The sequence below is a fragment of the Thrips palmi genome, unplaced genomic scaffold (assembly GCF_012932325.1).
Source record: "Thrips palmi isolate BJ-2018 unplaced genomic scaffold, TpBJ-2018v1 HiC_scaffold_3, whole genome shotgun sequence".
Taxonomy (NCBI): Eukaryota; Metazoa; Arthropoda; class Insecta; order Thysanoptera; family Thripidae; genus Thrips; species Thrips palmi.
Window position 1 is genome coordinate 3477565 of NW_023144630.1, and position 17619 is coordinate 3495183.

General features: G+C 61.2%; 1 protein-coding gene across 1 annotated transcript in view; it reads left to right on the top strand.

Annotated features, from left to right (window-relative positions):
* Positions 1–17619, top strand: part of LOC117648410 (gamma-aminobutyric acid receptor alpha-like) — a 51469-nt gene that overhangs the window by 22797 nt on the left and 11053 nt on the right. The window contains exons 2-6 of the mRNA XM_034390916.1: positions 187–452; positions 6169–6281; positions 10831–10952; positions 11379–11446; positions 11523–11743. Of these exons, the coding sequence (XP_034246807.1) occupies positions 6175–6281; positions 10831–10952; positions 11379–11446; positions 11523–11743 (518 nt within the window). The 5' untranslated portion in view covers positions 187–452; positions 6169–6174. The remainder of the gene's footprint in view (positions 1–186; positions 453–6168; positions 6282–10830; positions 10953–11378; positions 11447–11522; positions 11744–17619) is intronic.

Below are 17619 nucleotides of genomic sequence, written 5' to 3' on the forward strand. Positions count from 1 at the left end.
CCAAAACTCCAGACGCGTTTTGAGCTCCAGAGTCGCTAAATAGCACTCGAACCGAGCGTGTGACCCCACCAATGGACTGACCTCCGAACGAGGAGTCCATTGGTGGGGTCACACGTTCGTTTCCAGTGCCTTAGCTCAAAACGCGCTGCACTGTTTGACACGAACCGCTATTTCTCCTTGTTGCAGATGGGCCAGATGGCGTCGTCGACGTGCACCGCAGGCGGCTGCAAGGCGGGCAGATGGCAGTCGCCAGGGTCGCCTCGGCGTCTGACGTCAGCATGACGTCAGCATGACGTCAGCCCGATGTCAGTCCGATGTCAGCGCGTCAGCCCGGCGGCGTGACAGGCATGGGACATGCTCAGCCTGATGCCAGTCAGATGGCAGCCTGATGTCAGCCAGATGGCGGCCCGTTCCGGGGGCTGCGGCCGGCCTGTAGTGGATCAGGCATAAGGGTGAGTGGCACGGCGTCCTGCGGGGCCGGGGCGGGGTGGGGCGGGGTGGGGTGGGGGCGCGGCGGGGCGGGGTGCGGCGGGAAGGGGCGGGGCGGTTATCAGTCGGTAGTCAGCGTTTTCTGAGAGGTCTATTCTCCACTTCTCTCCCTATGCGCCACGTCCCAGGCAGCCCCCCCCCCTGCTCCGCTCACACATGCTCTTTCGGCCCTCTGGATCCAGGGAAATGACACAGTGAGCCGCCTGCATGCAATCCGCAGCACTAGTCCAGTGTAGGACCAGCCGCCGTCTCCCTCTGACATTTCATTATTGCTCTATGCGCGGCCCGGCTTTGGACTGCGTCCGTGGGCGTGTCTTTGTTCTGCCCGTGTGTATTTTCCTGACGAGCAATCCGGACTGGGGGCTGCGGTTGGATTATCACCCCGCACAGTGGGCCGGAAGACCGGCGGAGGCGGCCACAACTCTAGACGCGTTTTGAGCTCCAGAGTCGCTAAGTGGGACTCGAACCGAACGTGTGACCCCACCGATGGATTCTCGGAGAGCAGTCCATTGGTGGGGTCACTCGTTCGGTTCGAGTCCCACTTAGCGACTCTGGAGCCCCTCGAGTGCGAGGGGGAGTGTTCGCCCCGCAGACTTATTCCGAGAGTCGGGCGCCAGATAAGCGGTACGGCGATAAGCTGTCCCAAATCACTATCGGCTCCAGTCATTTTGCATGCGCGCAAAAAAAATTGGGTCACGCCGCCGAGAAGGCGCAGAAAAAAATTATGGTGCTACATGACGAAATACGTCACCTCTTCAGCAGGGAGAGAGAGAGGGAGGGAGGGAGAATGTGTTGGTGTGGGGGTATGTTGGGTGGGGGTACCTTACAGGGGCGGCGTAAAAAGAGAGAAGCGAAGCGGCCTGCTTTGGTAGGATTAGATGGCCAGACCCTGGTCTGTATCAAGCCAGGCCGCTGGCCCACTCATTGTTCTCTCTCTCTCTCTCTCTCTCTCTCTCTCTCTCTCTCTCTCTCTCTCTCTCTCTCTCTCTCTCTCTCTCTCCTCTTCCCTTCTCTCTCCTTGATCCCCTCATTCTTTCCGGATATGAGAACATTGATAGATCCATAGGGGGCTGATCAGTCTTTGTGTGACGGTGGAATCATACTCCCGTGATTGCCGTAACCCAATCACGTCCGACGTAACCCGTCCTCGTCCTTCGCGCCACTGGCCGCCTTTCACTACTTGCCATCTCACTCCCTCCTTTTTGCAGTCCCTCTTTTCCTCTCTCTCTCTCTCTCTCTCTCTCTCTCTCTCTCTCTCTCTCTCTCTCTCTCTCTCTCTCTCCCAACCCCCCGCGTGTCTTTTGGTCACACCGGCTCCCCACGCAAAGTGTAGTGAGTGTGGCGCGTGGTGAGGACTTATGCGACATGATCTGGCCGTGTGTGTGTGTGTGTGTGTACAGGATGCGCAGAAAAGAGTATTTGACTTCTTTTTCTCGCGGTTTCTTCCTTGTTTTCATCGGTGCTGGCGGGGCGGGTAAATGGAAAGAAGGGTAGAGAAAACAGGGAGAGGGAGAAAGGGGGGGGGGGACTGCGGATAGTAGTGCTCCATTGAAAGGGGGTGGGGGGTGTCTGTTCCGAAAAAGTTTGGACAGCATTAGTGCGACTCGGGGCGGGTTCGTCGTCTGTTTGGGTTTGGACGAACAGACTGGATGCAACGTTCTCTCCTCCATTCCGTTTTCATTTTGTTTATTTCGAGTTTTTTCTCTTTTTTTAAGTGAGTTAAAAGTATAATTTTGGTTGTAAGAACCACTTCTAAAACGCGGTAGACCGGTTTCCTCTGAGGGCCTGCTCTCGAATCAGCGCCATTCAAATCAATAGCTCTGCGGATGGGGAAAGCCCTCATCTCACTCATTCCGTTTCCCTTAGCTCTCTCTCTCTCTCACTCACTCTCTCTCTCTCTCTCTCTCTCTCTCTCTCTCTCTCTCTCTCTCTCTCTCTCTCTCTCTCTCTCTCTCTCTCTCCTCACTCACTCTCTCTCTCTCTCTCTCTCTCTCTCTCTCTCTCTCTCTCTCACACACACACACACACACACACGCCCACTATGCGCATCCCGCAGTGAGTCCTGCTTCTATCGAGGCAAACTTTTTCACCCGAGAGCAAAACAGCGAGGCTGAAAGACTTCGGCAACACACGGTTTTGTCCAAGAGCCAATCGCTGGAGCGGGTAAATTAACCTTCAAACAACTAAAACCCAAAATAAAGTGCTGCTTTTTTCCCCCTTCTTTTTCCACACGTCATCGTCTCTGCGGCGGGAAAACTCTTTTCCTAATGCGTCGTGTCCGCTGGTTTTTTTTTTTCGGTGGATGTGTTCTCTTTTTTTTCTCTTTTTTTTGCCGCCTTTCTTCTTGGTGCGGCTTGCTTCCATTGTTATTTAAGGCGGCGTGGCGGGGCGTGGCGGGGCGTGGGGGGCAGGACGCTTCTTGTCCGAGCCGCCCGAAGCGTTTGACGGCCCCGCTGAGGGCGCATGGTGTGGCCGCCCGGCGCCCCCTCCCTTCCTCCTTAACCTAATAATGACAGAACAGCCAATTGTGTAAGGCTGATGAATTTTAGTGCGTCAACCACGCACACCCTGGGCATGCCCTGGCCGGGCTGGCCACCCTGGCCATCTGTGCGTGAGGGGGGCGAGGTAACCACCCTTCCTCTCTCTCTCTCTCTCTCTCTCTCTCTCTCTCTCTCTCTCTCTCTCTCTCTCTCTCTCTCTCTCGTTGATATGAACGATTCCTATCTAGCGGCGCGCGAGAAATCGCGTCTCCACGCACCGCATTGCTCATAGGAAATTGCTTCTCGAGTTGCGTCTGCCTAAACACACTTCCTGACCACTGCCGTGCGCCGCTGTTCCTACCGCTTGGTCACCTTCGCCGTCTCTGTCGCTCCCACTGTAAAGTCCGCGCGGAGCGACGGGGACGGAGCTAACCACACACGGAACGCCGTCTTGGATCTCATTCATTACCGGAGTCATCGCGGCGCGAGTCCCGAACAAGAGGCAACACAAACAATGTCTCTGCCGAGGGTGCGCTATCAGGATGGGGCTTATCCATGCCTTAATCCAGCCACAGTGGGCCAGAAGACCGGTGGAGGCGGCCAAAACTCTAGACGCGTTCTGAGCTCCAGAGTCGCTAAGTGGGACTCGAACCGAACGTGTGGCCCCACCAATGGATTCCTCGTTCGGAGGGCAATCCATTGGTGGGGTCACTCGTTCGGTTCGAGTCCCATTCAGCGACTCTGGAGCTCAAAACGCGTCTAGAGTTTCGGCCGCCTCCACCGGTCTTCTGGCCCACTGTGCCCAGACTACCTGCAGGGCTCGGAGTGTCATCAAGTCCGCCTGTTTGTTCCGGCGTTTCGTTTTTTTCCAACATTCGGATTGACTAGGGAAGCAATCTCCTTGGCCTTGCGCGGCCCTTGCTGCCCGTGCTGCCCTTGCACTCCTGGTGGTTTCTCCGACCCTATTGGCCCAGGGCCACGGGCAGGGCCACGGGGTGGAGGGCCCGGTCCCGACACATGCAGAACACTCCGGACAGCAGGTAGTGCCCTGCCAGGAGCACAAAACTCGGGAAAGCCGAGAGACGCTGTGATGCACCCGCCAAAGCGGGAAAAAAGCGATGCCGTCTCGGTATTCGAACCCGCGACCTTCCCCTCGCGAGCAACTTTCCCCGGGATGCCATCGGCACGCGGCGCGCGCTGCGTCTCGTCCTTGATTTGTTGAGGCGTTGTAGCGCCGGGCCGGGCCGGTGCGGTGGCGGCTCGGGGGCGGCGCGGGGCGGCGCGGGGGCGGCGCGGGGGCGGCGCGGGGCGGCGGCCCGCGGGGAAATACCTCGCCTCTCTCTCGCACCCGAGCGGCCCGCGGCCCCCGGGGACCGCGCGTCTCTCTCGCACCCACGGCGGAGATGGCGCGCGAGGCGAGCGCGAGGTACAAAAGGGTTCGAACGAATAATGCCTTGGATAATTAACTCGCCCCAAGACCCAGAGGCCGAAGGGTCTTGAACGGCCCCACGAGCCCCAGGCCGCCCCTGCAGACTGACTCCGAGAGTCGTTTTCGTCGCTCTGTCTCTCTCGCACTCGTGGGGCGTTGCGGGTCCGAGGGAGACAGAGCGACGAAAACGACTCTCGGCCCGAAGGGTGCCGAGGGGAGCCGAGGGAAGCCGAAGCAACCCGAAGCAACCCGAAGCAACCGCCCCGCCCGGCCTGCGGTCTCGGGTCGGTCAGCGGGGGCGGGGCGGGGCGGCGTGGGTGCAATTCAAATATCTAGCGTTTTCGCCGTTGCTAATGACGTGCTGGCTCCCGCGGGGCCCTGGACGTGGGGGCGCTAACCAACGCGCGGTGGGGCGTGGCGGGGCGGGGCGTGGCGGGGCGTGGCGGGGCGGGGGGGCGTGGCGGGGCGGGGGGGGGCGTGGCGGGGCGTGGCGGGGCGGGCGGGGCGTGGCGGGGCGGGGCGGGGCGGGGCGTGGCGTGGCGGGGCGTGGCGGGGCGTGGCCGGGGCGTGGGGCGGGGCGGGGGGGGCGGGGCGCGGGCGGGGCGTGCGGGGTGGGGCGGGTGAGCCACTGTCGTCCAGAAGGACAGCACACGTTTAATTCGGTCGCGCCAAGTGCATTTTAATTGGGCAGACTTTATTTTTGTTGTTTTTTTGCTTTGCCGTGGCTCTGCCGCCACCCTGGCCTGTACACGCCCCGCCCCCATGCTCTGCCCAGCGGTTCCGGAAAGGGCTTCTCTCTCTGTCTCTCTCGCACCCCTACGCAGCGGCCCACGAGTGCGAGAGAGACGGAGTGTGCCGGGCGAAGACGGATGAGGGGAAGCGGTGCCGGACCGCACTGACACCTCCACCTGCCATCCGCTGTCACCCGCATTTCATTCCACTTTTTACTTCTCTCCCTCGCCGTATTTCGCGACTCAAATTCCTCCCAGAGAAGTTGTCGGTTAATTTCACCGAACAGTGCTCTCGACGCCGTGTCTCTCTCGCACTCGCGGACGCGCCGAGGGTGTGAGAAGGACAGAGCGACGAACCACTGTTTGGAATCCGCCCGCTGGTGTCTGGGATTAATCAATTTATGGTGCGGGGTGTGAGTGAATGTTTCTCTTATCACCTCTCTCCCTCCCCCTTCTCTCTCTCTCTCTCTCTCTCTCTCTCTCTCTCTCTCTCTCTCTCTCTCTCTCTCTCTCTCTCTCTCTCTCCCTCGCAGGTGTACGCAGGGCGGATGTCTCGATGAGATGACGTCTCCGTTCCTCTACCATTCACCCTCCGTCCCCCAATACCTATGCCTCCATTATGCCCTCGGATCATTCCTCGTCCTCCGAGTACCTCTTGATCCAGAATGATCCTTCATTTGCGCTTACCCCCATGAACATTCCCGTGACCCTTATGACCTAACCCCGTGACCCACCGTGACTGTCTGCCAATGGCCGTCACTGTCACCCCTGTAACTACCACCGTCAACCCCCTTTTCTTTGCTCTCCGCGGCAAGGCAAATGCCACGGTGTTTGCCCTACACTGTGAGTACACTGTGTGCAGTCCAAAGACATTAGCTAATTCGCACTCGGCAAGTTTGGCGCGGCGGAACGTGTGGAGAGCTCTGGGGGGGGGGGGCATCCTTGGAACGATCACACTCAACTCTTGAGTAAATTACAAGTTTATGCATTAAAAATAAATGTCCGCACCGGGATTTGAACCAGCGTCCTTGTGTTCCAGGTCGGGATGGCCGCAGGGTGGCCGATGGCTGCTCGTGTCTGGTCTCACTTGCTGTTCGGCTACTACGTCGTCATCGCCCTGCTGTCCCCGCTGTTCGCCGGCCAAGACCTGTCGTAAGTGCACCAACATTTTTCTCTGCTCTTGGTATCAAATTTGAAACTAGAAAACGGAAAGAAAAATGTGGAACTCTACACAATGGGGAGGCCCCCTGCTTTGCATCGGTGTTCGGGATGGGAACCGGTGCTATCAGGTACCTGGGGTTCGTGACGCCTGGTAGAATTTTTTTGAACCGGACAAACTGGACTGGAACAAGGAAATGTAGCGGCACGTAGATGCTTCGAATAACTAACCGGGGGCGTGCCTTTTGGGGCCTTTTGGGGCCTTTTGCGGCGTGCGCGCGCCAGACTTTCTTCTCTTTTTCCTCTTCCGGAGTGGAATGTGTTAATGGCTGGCAGAAAAAGAGGAGTGGGTAGCCGAGCCGCGGTGACAAGCCGTATGCACAGCAACGAGCAGCCGACTGGAGGCCCTTTCGTCGCGCTGTCTCTCTCGCACCTATGCGGGACAGCCCGTGAGTGCGAGAGAGACAGAGCGACGAAGACGACTCAGGGAATCGCACCAAATGCATTTCAAAATTCAATTCTTCATTCGCTCCTTCGTTTCACCGAGCAGTTTCAGTTTTTTTCGTGAGACACAGACAATATCGAATATGAAATTTAACGCGACAAATTTAACTTCCGAATAAACTCAAACAACATTTCATTGTTCATTTTCGCGTTTTTTTCTCCCTCGCTGCATTAGGCGAGTGTGATGGACCTTCTAATGAGGGGTGGCTGTGATGAAGCAGGGGCCACTATCACACGGTGCACTTGTGTGCACGCCCCCCCCCCCCCTCCAGCGCGTGGACTTCCATTTAGCGAAGCCGTAATTCTATTCCTGGCCCGCCGGCACCTGTAAACATAGTGCAATCCCACCCCGCCTCGCCCCGCCGTAGGACGCATAACACACACGGTCCGTGGAGCTCAGTGCACTCTCCGTCGCCATGGCTACGCCCGGCTGCGGGCCGTTTTTGCCGCCCGTCCTCGCCTCTGGCTGCCCCCGGCTGCCCCCGGCTGCCCCCGGCTGCCCCCGGCTGCCCCCGGCTGCCCCCGGCTGCCCCCGGCTGCCCCCGGCTGCCCCCGGCTGCCCCCGGCTGCCCCCGGCTGCCCCCGAACGCCCCTGGCCAGTGGAACGGTGAAGCCGGGCGGACGGACAGACAAGCGATCCCGTTGCGGACAAAACACACACAAACAGAAAAATCTCATTCAACGAACGTTAATGAAAGCAGATGATCCGTCGCGTTTCACAACTGCTGTGATAGCCGAGAGGTTAGAGACGTGGGGTCGAGTTACCGCAGGCGGGCGTTCGAATACCAGCGTCACATACGTTTTTTCGACTTACTATCCTTAGGGTGGTGGTTCGAGGCCATCCGAGCGGAGCCGTGTGCAACAGACCCACATGCCGGAGGTTCGACTCCTAACAAATATTTCCATTTAATTTTACTGCCTCACCCAGTGCGGTTGAAACCCGTGAACGTGAGCCCATTCCGTGCATGGGACGTGGTGGTCCAGGGAGTAGAGGCGTCGGTTTCCAATGCTAGGGTCGGCGGTTCGACTCCCCCAACTTCTTGCGAAATTTTGACCGGATCGGTCGAGTCCTGTTGCGTCAAGAACCCACCTCACACCGGTCCCCTCATCATGGGCCGTGGTGGCCGAGAGCGTAAAGTCGTGTGATCCCGGTGGCGAGGTCCGGGGATCGGATCTCATCATTTCGTTACATTTTTCGACTGCCTTCCTCCCACTGCAACTCAAACCCGTCGTCCAACACGCTGCCAGACGTACAAGCGTGATAGCGTAGTGGTCAGAGTCACATTCACCTGGCCACTCCGCTGTGGGTGTCTAAAAAGCAATCCGCTTCGGCGGGTTGGCCTCGGCACTGGAGCGATGGAGTATTTGATCCATCAATCCAGACCATCCGGTGTGTGGTTGCGGGTGGTGCCTCCTTGACTCGTCGGGGAGGCGATGATAAGTCCTTTGAAGCTGGCCTAAAACGCTGTATGTTCGGTACGGGAGCGCCGGACAGTGGGGGTACCATGGGGTACACAACCAACCCTACGAAAACAAAAAGCTCCCACCAAACCTCTTCTCTGTCTGAGTCTCTCTCTGTCTCTCTGTCGTCTCACTCTACGTCCCGCCCCTCAAAGAGCTTCGTACTGGGTGCTCTCACCCAGCTGCCTGAGCTTTGGGGTCCTACTGGGTCCCCCGGCGAACGCTTAGAGTCGCTGACGGGATTAACCCCAGGTACCTGATAGCACCGGTTCCCATCCCGAACACCGAAGTAAAGCAGGAGGCCTCCCCATTAAGACTGGGGAGGGGGTGTAGAGTTCAAATTTTTTTCTTTTCCCTTTCAAATTTCTCAGTCAATACTCGTTCGGTTTCCTTGTACGGGGTAGTAAGTGGGCTCATTCCAAAGATAGTAATTAAAATTGTGTATGAAACAAAATGTGTGTCTGTGTGTCAGTGTGTCTGTGTGTCTGTCTGTGTGTGTGTGTGTCTGTCTGTCTGTCTGTCTGTCTCTGTGTGTGGCTCTTCCAGAGCCCCTCGGGAGGCCGCGCGTGCGCCAGACTTATACAAGGATCTTGTTTCTGATCGTGTCTCTCCGCCCGGATTGATAAGCATTGTGGCTCCGCGCACACGCACACACACACACACACCCACACACACACACACACATTGGCACAGTGTACGCTCCCCGCAGACACACACGCACACACGCGCACAGACGCAGGCGCGCGAGAACACAGTTAGGTCCCACTCAGACACGCGCACGCCCCCGCAGAACGATTCCGCCCCAGGCGGTCTGGCCCGGCCTGGCCCGGCCTGGCCCGCTTCAAGGATCTAGCGCGGAATGAAATTTGACGAATCTGTTGAGGCTCTTGAGAGCCGAGGCCGAGGCGTGAGGCGCTCCCTCCTGGTCCCCTGGTCGGCCGGCATGGTAATGGCCTTGCACTGTCTCCCTCGCACTCGCAGTGCGCCAGAAGACCGGTGGAGGCGGCCGACTCCAGACGCGTTTTGAGCTCCAGAGTCGCTGAACGGGTCTCGAACCGAACGTGTGACCCCACCAATGGATTCCTCGTCCGGAGAGCAATCCATTGGTGGGGTCACACGTTCGGTTCGGGTCCCATTTGGCGACTCTGGAAGGCCTCTCCAAGCCTCGAGCGCCTGCGATGCCCGGCCTAGGCCACCCGCTCCACAGCCGTGCGCCCGTCCTGCCTACGCGCCGCTCTGCAGGGGCCCCCCGGCTCAAAATAGGGACAAGCAGGGACCTCATTCACGTGCAAATTTTCACAACATACGTCAATACTTGTGCACGGAGAGTCTATAAGCTTTTAGTTTCCTGCTTCGCTGCGGGACAGCATGGCCTTCTCGCGCGAGCCGGCATGCGGCGAGCTCTCTCCGTCCTTCCCCCCGCCGGGGCCCCGCCGCCCAGATTTCTCCATTATTTTACGGAGCCAACTTCGTAAACTACTCCGGGCCGGTGGTGCTGCCCTTGGTTTTTGTAATCCGGCTCCGGCCCGCGTGGATGGGAGGTGCCCGCGCTGGCGTCGCCTGCTGCAAGGGGGGGGGGGCAGATTCTCTCGCAAGCAGTCCAGTCTATAAACGTGTCGAAGGTGGCTTGTTCGGGGACTCCACTCCCTGTTCTCTGCCCCCCCCCCCCCCCCGGCTCTGACGGCGTCACCTGTTCGCCTGATACATTGTTTTCGTGCTGCAGTCGTAAAATCGCGGCGTGGAGCGAGTTTTAAGACTCGAGGAGTTCGCTTGCCGCGGTGGATGCGGGGCGGGGCACTGGAAGACCGAACGATAATAATGGTGTGGTGCTGGGAATTTCGAGTTGATAACGTTGCACTGGCGAATGGCATCGCATCGGTTTGAAGCAAATCGAAAACAAAAATTGCTCCGTCTTTTTTTCCTCAAGTTGTTCTCCGTACAGCAGTCTTTTTTTTGTGTTTTTAGGGGGTTATAAATTTTTTTTGCGAGTAGGGCGATAGGAGCAGCAGGAAGGCGTTGATGAGACCGATGTGCCGTGTGCAGTGGGCTGCAGCGCGGGGATGTCCTGCAGGGTCCCAAGAGTCCTTCTCGCTCGCTCCCGCACGGGCCGCCCGCAAAAGTGCGAGCGAGACAGAGCGACGAGGACGACCTCCGCGGAACCAGCCCACTGGGACGGACTGACGGACTGGGGCGGGCGACCGGCCGGGTGATCTGCATTTTATTTCCTGATCTCGTTATCTAGAGCGCCTCAACCTGGTCGCCCCGCCTCTCTCGCCCTTTCGTTCCGCGGGAGAGAGAGACAGAGAGGGAAAGCTCCGCGCTGGAGAGGCCGAGAGGCTGACGGTGGAGAGATCGCTGCAGTGCAGGCCCTCCAAATGGCCAGCAGCGCGTTTATTTCTTTTAGTTTACCTTTTTTAGAGTAAATACGTCGCAATCAAGGGCCGGATGGATCGCCGTCGCGGATGAACGGATGAATGAAAACGAAAACGCGAAAACGAAAACTTCTGTTCAGTACAAAACTGCCTGAAGGGGGACAATGAAGATGTAGAAAAAAGCTGAGAGACTCATTGATTGGCAGGCACCGCATCCCCGCCGGCCCCACGGTCGAGGCGCCGCAGAGCAACAACCACAAGAACATCTCGGACCTCCTGGACGACCTGCTGCGAGGCTACGACAACAGCGTCCGGCCCAACTTCGGAGGTGAGTCCAGTGACGTCACGATGACGTCGCCGTGACGTCACCATCGACACGTGCCCGCGCCGGCCTGCGCCCCCGGCCGTCTTTGTGACGACGCCCTAATCGTAGAATGCTAATGCGATGACACCGGGCCTATCAAAGTTGTCCCTCGGGTCTTGGAGGGCCCAATCCCTCCCCCTCCCCCGCTGGCTGTGGCTGAGCCCCACGCTGGACGCGCGAGGAGAACTTGTCCGATTTGGCGGGAGCTGAAATGTTTACCAAGTTTTTTTTTGTTTTGTGTTTCCGAGTGGAATTAGCGCGGCCCTTGCAATCGCGAATTGATAGCCACGTGGTAGAGGGCAGCGCTGAGAAGACCGGGATTCCTGGTTCGATCCCCTCTTCCGCAACTTGATTTTTTTTTCACTTTTTTTCTTGATTGGATGCTTCCAGGGCCGCCGGCCGTCGTCGAGGTGGACATCATGGTGAGGAGCATGGGGCCGATCTCGGAGGTCGACATGGTGAGGGGTGTAAACAAGATGATGAGGAATGAGCCGGCGCGACGATTTACTAAACTGTCAAACATTCCCCCTCCAGACGTACTCCATGGACTGCTACTTCCGGCAGAGCTGGGTCGACCGCCGCCTCGCCTTCCAGGGCAACAAGGAGACCCTGGCGCTGTCCATCAAGATGCTGCAGCGCATTTGGAAGCCCGACACCTACTTCTACAACGGCAAGCAGTCCTACCTGCACACCATCACCACGCCCAACAAGTTCGTGCGCCTGTACCAGGACGGCCGGGTGCTGTACTCCTCCAGGTAGGGCCCCACGCACAAATCGGTGGAGGCGGTCGAAATCATGGACGCGTTTTGAGCTCCAGAGTCGCTAAATGGGACTCGAACCGAACATGTGACCCCACCAATGTATTCCTCGTTCGGAGATCAGTCCATTGGTGGGGTCACACGTTCGGTTCGAGTCCTGCTTAGCGACTCTGGAGCTCAAAACGCGTCTAGGGTTTCGGCCGCTCCCACACTGTGTCCTGCCAGGACGGCCAGAATGGCTCTCTATTGCCAACCGAGCATTACCCGGCAACGGCCGACAGTTGCCGTGGCGGCCGCGGATTTTTAAATATTTTTTTTTACCGTGCTTTATTATTTTGTTTTATTTTTCGTGCTGAACCGAAAGCGGTTCTAGTGACAGACACGCGATGGAGGGTGACAGCTTGTTCGGCGACGACCACGACGAGGCTAGCAGTGGCAGCGGGGGCGACGATGACGACGACTCGGGCAGCGAGGCCAGTTTCGCCAACCTCAACGAGCACGACCGCCAGGTAGATGGCTGCCGCGCCGCGTCCGCAGTGGTGCCAACAAACGTGGCGAAGCTCACGCGTGGCGCGCGTCAGTTGGCAGAACTGCAGGAGCTGGAGGACGTGATCCAGAAGGAGACCTACCATGTCCTGCCTATCATGGAGTCCCGCCAGGGCTTCACGAACCTCGCCGCCAACGTGCAGCGCATCGGCCAGGTTCGTTAAGGCCGTGCTGGCGGAGGCCGTCGACGCCGTGCCCCACGCCGCGCCGTAACGTCCTTAACGCGCATCCAGGCGGGCCGCGACGCCGTGGACTGGGGCCGGGCGTGCCTCCAGGACGCCGTGGTGGCGCGCGCCGAGGCCGACAGGGCCCTGGTGGAGGAGCGCGCGCTGCAGGCCGAGCTGGCCGAGCTGCGGGACAAGCTGGCGGCCCAGGAGCGGCAGACGGCCGCGTCGCGCGCAGAGGCGGACGCCAGCCACGCCCGCGAGCAGCAGACCCTCGTGCTGCTGGAGGAGCTTCGCGCCGAGGTGACGCGCGTCCGCGCGCGCGCCGAGACCCTGGCCCCCCTGGGGCCCCCCAGCCAGCGCAGCAGCGGCAGCAGCGGCGGCACCGTCGCCCCGCACTCCCGGCAGAGCGGCGACCTGGACGACCTGGACGCGCGGCACCGCGTCGTGCGCGAGCAGCACCTCGCCGAGGAGCTGGCGCACGTCAGGGAGCTGTTGCGGTCCACGTACAACGACCAGGACGCCATCGCCAGGTGCGCGTCTCTCTCGCACTCGTGGCGGCAGGCAGACGGAGAGAGACAGCCCCGTGGTCCCCAGGCGGGCGTCCTTCGCCAACCTGCGCGCCACCCAGCTGGCCGAAGACCTGTCGGCGGCGCAGGCCGCGCACGCCCTGGAGGTGCGCCAGAAGGAGAACCTGGAGGTGGACGTGAAGAACCTGCGGCAGGACGTGGAGGCGCGCGGCGCGGAGATCGACGGGTTGCAGACGGTGCTGGACGCGGCGAGGGACCGCATCGACCTCCAGGTCCGTACAGTGGGCCAGAAAACCGGTGGAGGCGGCCGAAACTCCAGACGCGTTTTGAGCGCCAGAGTCGCTAAATGGGACTCGAACCGAACGTGTGACCCCACCAATGGACTGCTCTCCGGACGAGGAATCCATTGGTGGGGTCACACGCTCGGTTCGCGCTGTGCAGGAGAAGATGCTGCGCGACGCGGCGCTGCGCGAGGACAGGCTGCGGAAGCGCGGCGAGCAGCTGCAGCGCGCGGTGGACCGCAGCGAGCAGCACGCCAACGGCCTGCAACAGGTGCGCGCTGTCTCTCTCGCTCTCGGGACCGTCCCGCTGGGAAGAGAGAGAGAGTGACTGAGGGCGCGGCAGAGTCTGTCTCCGTCGCGCTCGCGTGGCTCTACGTGAAGGTGCAAGAGAGACGGCCCGGCAGGTGGTGGAGCAGCGCAAGCAGGCCGAGGACGAGGTGCGGGCCCAGCTGCACGTGGCCGAACTGGAGCTGGGCCGGCAGCGCCGCAAGGTGCAGCAGCTGGAGAAGGCGCGCGACGCGGCCGTGGCCAAGGTCCGCCAGACGGACGCCAGGGCGGCCGCGCTGCAGGCCGAGCGCGACGCCCAGGCCGCCGACAGCGCCGACCTGCGCCGCGAGCTGGAGGTGGGCCTCGCCGTACTGTGGATTTGCCAGAAGGCCGGTGGAGGCGGCCACAACTCTAGACGCGTTTTGAGCTCCAGAGTAGCTTAAGTGGGACTCGAACCGAGCGTGCGACCCCACCAATGGATTCCTCGTTCGGAGAGCAATCCGTTGGTGGGGTCACACGTTCGGTTCGAGTCCCAGTAAGCGACTCTGACGGCGGCGTGCTTGTAGACGCTGAGGGAGGAGGCGGCCGCGGCGGAGCGCAGGGCGGCGCAGCTGGCGGCGCGCAACGTGGAGATGGAGTCCCGGCGGCACCGCCTCAGCAGGGTGGCGGACCAGCAGGCGCGCGTGCTGCGCACCAAGCAGAAGCTGTGGGACGACCTGAGCCGCGAGTACGCGCTGTGCCGCAAGCGCGCCCGCCAGGACGAGACCGCCAAGGAGCGGCTGCACCACGAGAAGGAGCACCTGGCCGCCAGCCTGGCCGACAAGGGCATGCGCATCGAGGTGCTGGCCGAGGACCAGCGCGTCAAGGACCTGCGGCTGGCGGCCGTGCAGAGGGAGATGGCCGAGGCCGCCGCGGCGCAGCTCAAGCTGTCCGCGCAGCTCGACGGCGTCCGCGGCCAGCTCTCCGCCGCGCTGCGGGACCTCGCCGAGCAGCGCGAGCGCACCCAGGACGCCGGCGCCAAGATGAAGGCCCTGGACGAGGCCAACGAGCAGCTCAAGGAGGAGGCCGCCACCAAGGAGAAGCAGGTGCACGAGGCGCTGTGGGCCAGAAGACCGGTGGAGGCGGCTGAAACTCTAGACGCGTTCTGAGCTGCAGAGTCGCTAAATGAGACTCGAACCGAACGTGTGACCCCACCAATGGATTGCTCTCCGAACGAGGAATCCATTGGTGGGGTCGCACGCTCGGTCCGAGTCCCATTTAGCGACTCTGGCGCCCTGCAACCAGACGGCGCAACTGGAGCGGCTGCTGACGCGCGCGCGCAACGAGACGCACGCTGCGGCCGTGCAGCGGCTCGACGTGCAGCGCGCTCGCAGGTGCGCGAGCCGTCCGCCGCTGCCGCCTGCCGAGTGCTCCGGAGGCGACTCGGGGGCGGCCCTGCGACAGGGGAGCGCGCGCACCTCGGAGCGCCGACGTGCTCGCCAGCGGGAGGCTGACGCGCGTGACGGGGTGCTCGGGGTGGCGGAGGGCCGTCGACGGGGCTCGGGGTGCGGAGGGCCGTCGACGGTGCTCGGGTGGCGGAGGGCCGTCGACGGGATGCTCGGGTGGCGGAGGGCCGTCGACGGGGTGCTCGGGGTGGCGGAGGGCCGTCGACGGGGTGCTCGGGGTGGCGGAGGGCCGTCGACGGGGTGCTCGGGGTGGCGGAGGGCCGTCGACGGGGTGCTCGGGGTGGCGGAGGGCCGTCGACGGGGTGCTCGGGGTGGTGGAGGGCCGTCGACGGGGTGCTCGGGGTGGTGGAGGACGGGGTGCTGACGGCGAGGGCGGCCTGCAGGTGCGGCGCAACGACGAGGTGACCCTGCTCCGCAACAAGGAACGCCTGCTGGAGGAGACGCTGGTGAGAGGCCGGCGCACGCTGGTGGCGCACCAAGAGGACGTCCGTCTGCTCAAGATCGAGGTAGGCGTCAACGCGGCAACGCTCCGCCTTCCACGACCCTGGCGTCCGAAGTAGCGACGAGCTTGGTGTCCTTGGAGGTGCGGCGGCTGCGCGCCGAGCGCCACCAGCTGGGCCGGCACGTCAACATGCTGCCCGGCCTGCGCGCCGAGCTGAGCCGCGCCGTGCAGGACCTGACCCTGGACCGCGTCCGCCTGCGCGCCCTGGAGGACGAGATGTCGTGCCCGCTCAACGTGCACCGCTGGAGGAAGCTGGAGGGGTCGGACCCCGACACGCACGAGCTGCTGCTCAAGGTGAACATCGCCCGAACCAAGACGCACCGGGACCCCGGCCTGCTTCATCCAGTGCGTCTCTGCGTTGCGCAGGTGCACATCCTGCAGAAGCGCATCCTCAGGATGTCGGCGGCCGCGCTGCGCAGGGAGGCACACCTCCGCCGCACCGAGGGCCTGTACGCCGCGCTGCGCCGGGCGGTCTGCCCCTCCGAAGGTGGGGCTCGGACCGAGCGTGTGACCCCACCAATGGGTTCCTCGTTCGGAGAGCAGTCCATTGGAGGGGTCACACGTTCGGTTCGAGTGCCATTTAGCGACCGTGGAGCTCCACAAACGCGTCCAGAATTTTGGCCGCCCCACCGGTCCTCTGGCCCACTGTGCGGGACGTTGTGCTGCAGGCATGCCGGCGCCGCACGGTGTGCCCCGCCACATGCGTCTCGCGGCGCGCGGCCGCCACCTCAAGGCCCTCATCGCCGAGGTGTCTGCGCTGGAGGCCATGGCGGACCAGAAGGCGGCGACCAGGCTGCTGGCCGAGGTGGACCTGCGCAAGCGCAAGGCCCCCGGCGACGGACAGGCCGAGCTGGAGCTGGAGGCACCGCGCGCCAAGCTGCCCGCCGCCCCCGGCACCGCCCCCGGCACCGTCACCTGCCCGCCGTACTCCGCGTGCTTCTTGACGGCCGCCCCCGCTCCGCCCCCAACAGCCGCGGCCGAAGAACTGACCTCGCCCTGCAACTGACTGCCTCCGGCTTTAGCACCCCGTTGCGCTGGCCCGGACGTGTCTCCGCTCCGCTGCCACTTCGTAGTGTACTAGCATTGGTCCTGTTATTGACTGCACCCTCCTGAGAGTGGACTCTATTCGCGTCTCTTTGTCTGTAGTATTGCTGTATCGCTGCCCCTGTCACTTAAACCTTTTCCGTTCATTTTGCAACCTGCCCCACTTCTCCTCCCGCCGCGACACATCGTGAGGAAATTTGCCCGCTCGGAAGGCAGCACTGAGGCCAAGCCCCAAGACCACAAGATGTTTGTTTTCCAAGGTTTTAATAATGTTGTCGTTGTCGTTGGCAGTGTGTGCGCCGAGTCGTTGTGTCGTTGTCCGCGGGGATCCGCTCCCCGGCGCTTGTTCGCGACTCCCGCCACAAGTGTTGAGATTATCCGCAGAACTGCCAATATTTGCAGCTTCCGCTGCGGTTTCACAGTGCAGGAGGCGTTATTGGCACGTCGAGAAGAGGGGGGGGATTTATTTCGAATCTGTCCCTTATTATTACTTTCGGAGCGTCGCTTTCTCTCTTTCTGCTTCGCTTTCACTTGCGAGTGTAGGAAAAAGGAGAGGACACGACCCGAATGGATGGGGCGGGCACGGCGACTGGAAAGTCTTGTCTCCCTCGCACTCGCGGGGCATGCCCAGGGCGGCCCGTCCGGGAGCGAGAGAGACAGACGCGGCGCCATGATGGCTGTTGTGGAAGGCTGTGCTCACGGGCATAAAGGGGACAGAGGGGGGCGAAACCTTCCCTCCTCTTTTCCCCCTCTTTAACTTCGGTCTAGAAAAGCTGTGAGCTGCGTGCTGCGCACAGCCGCTCGCCGAGGTGCCTCAAGTGCAGTAACCGCATTCAGTACTCCAGCAAATCTTGCAAAATTCCGAGGATAATTTTTTTTCCCCTGTCGACGCTGTGGGAAATGTGTTTGCTTCCGGGGACGTTATTAAAACCGCTCTTTGAAAAAGATTCGGTTGCCCTCATTTTATCACGGTCCCTTTCCATTGATTCGATTCCTGCCGTAGTGCCAAGGGACAAGCCGTATTTCATTATTCTATTTACCCTGCGCCCTACCCAATTTTGTTTTCAAGTGCGTTTTTTTTCTGGTGATAATGT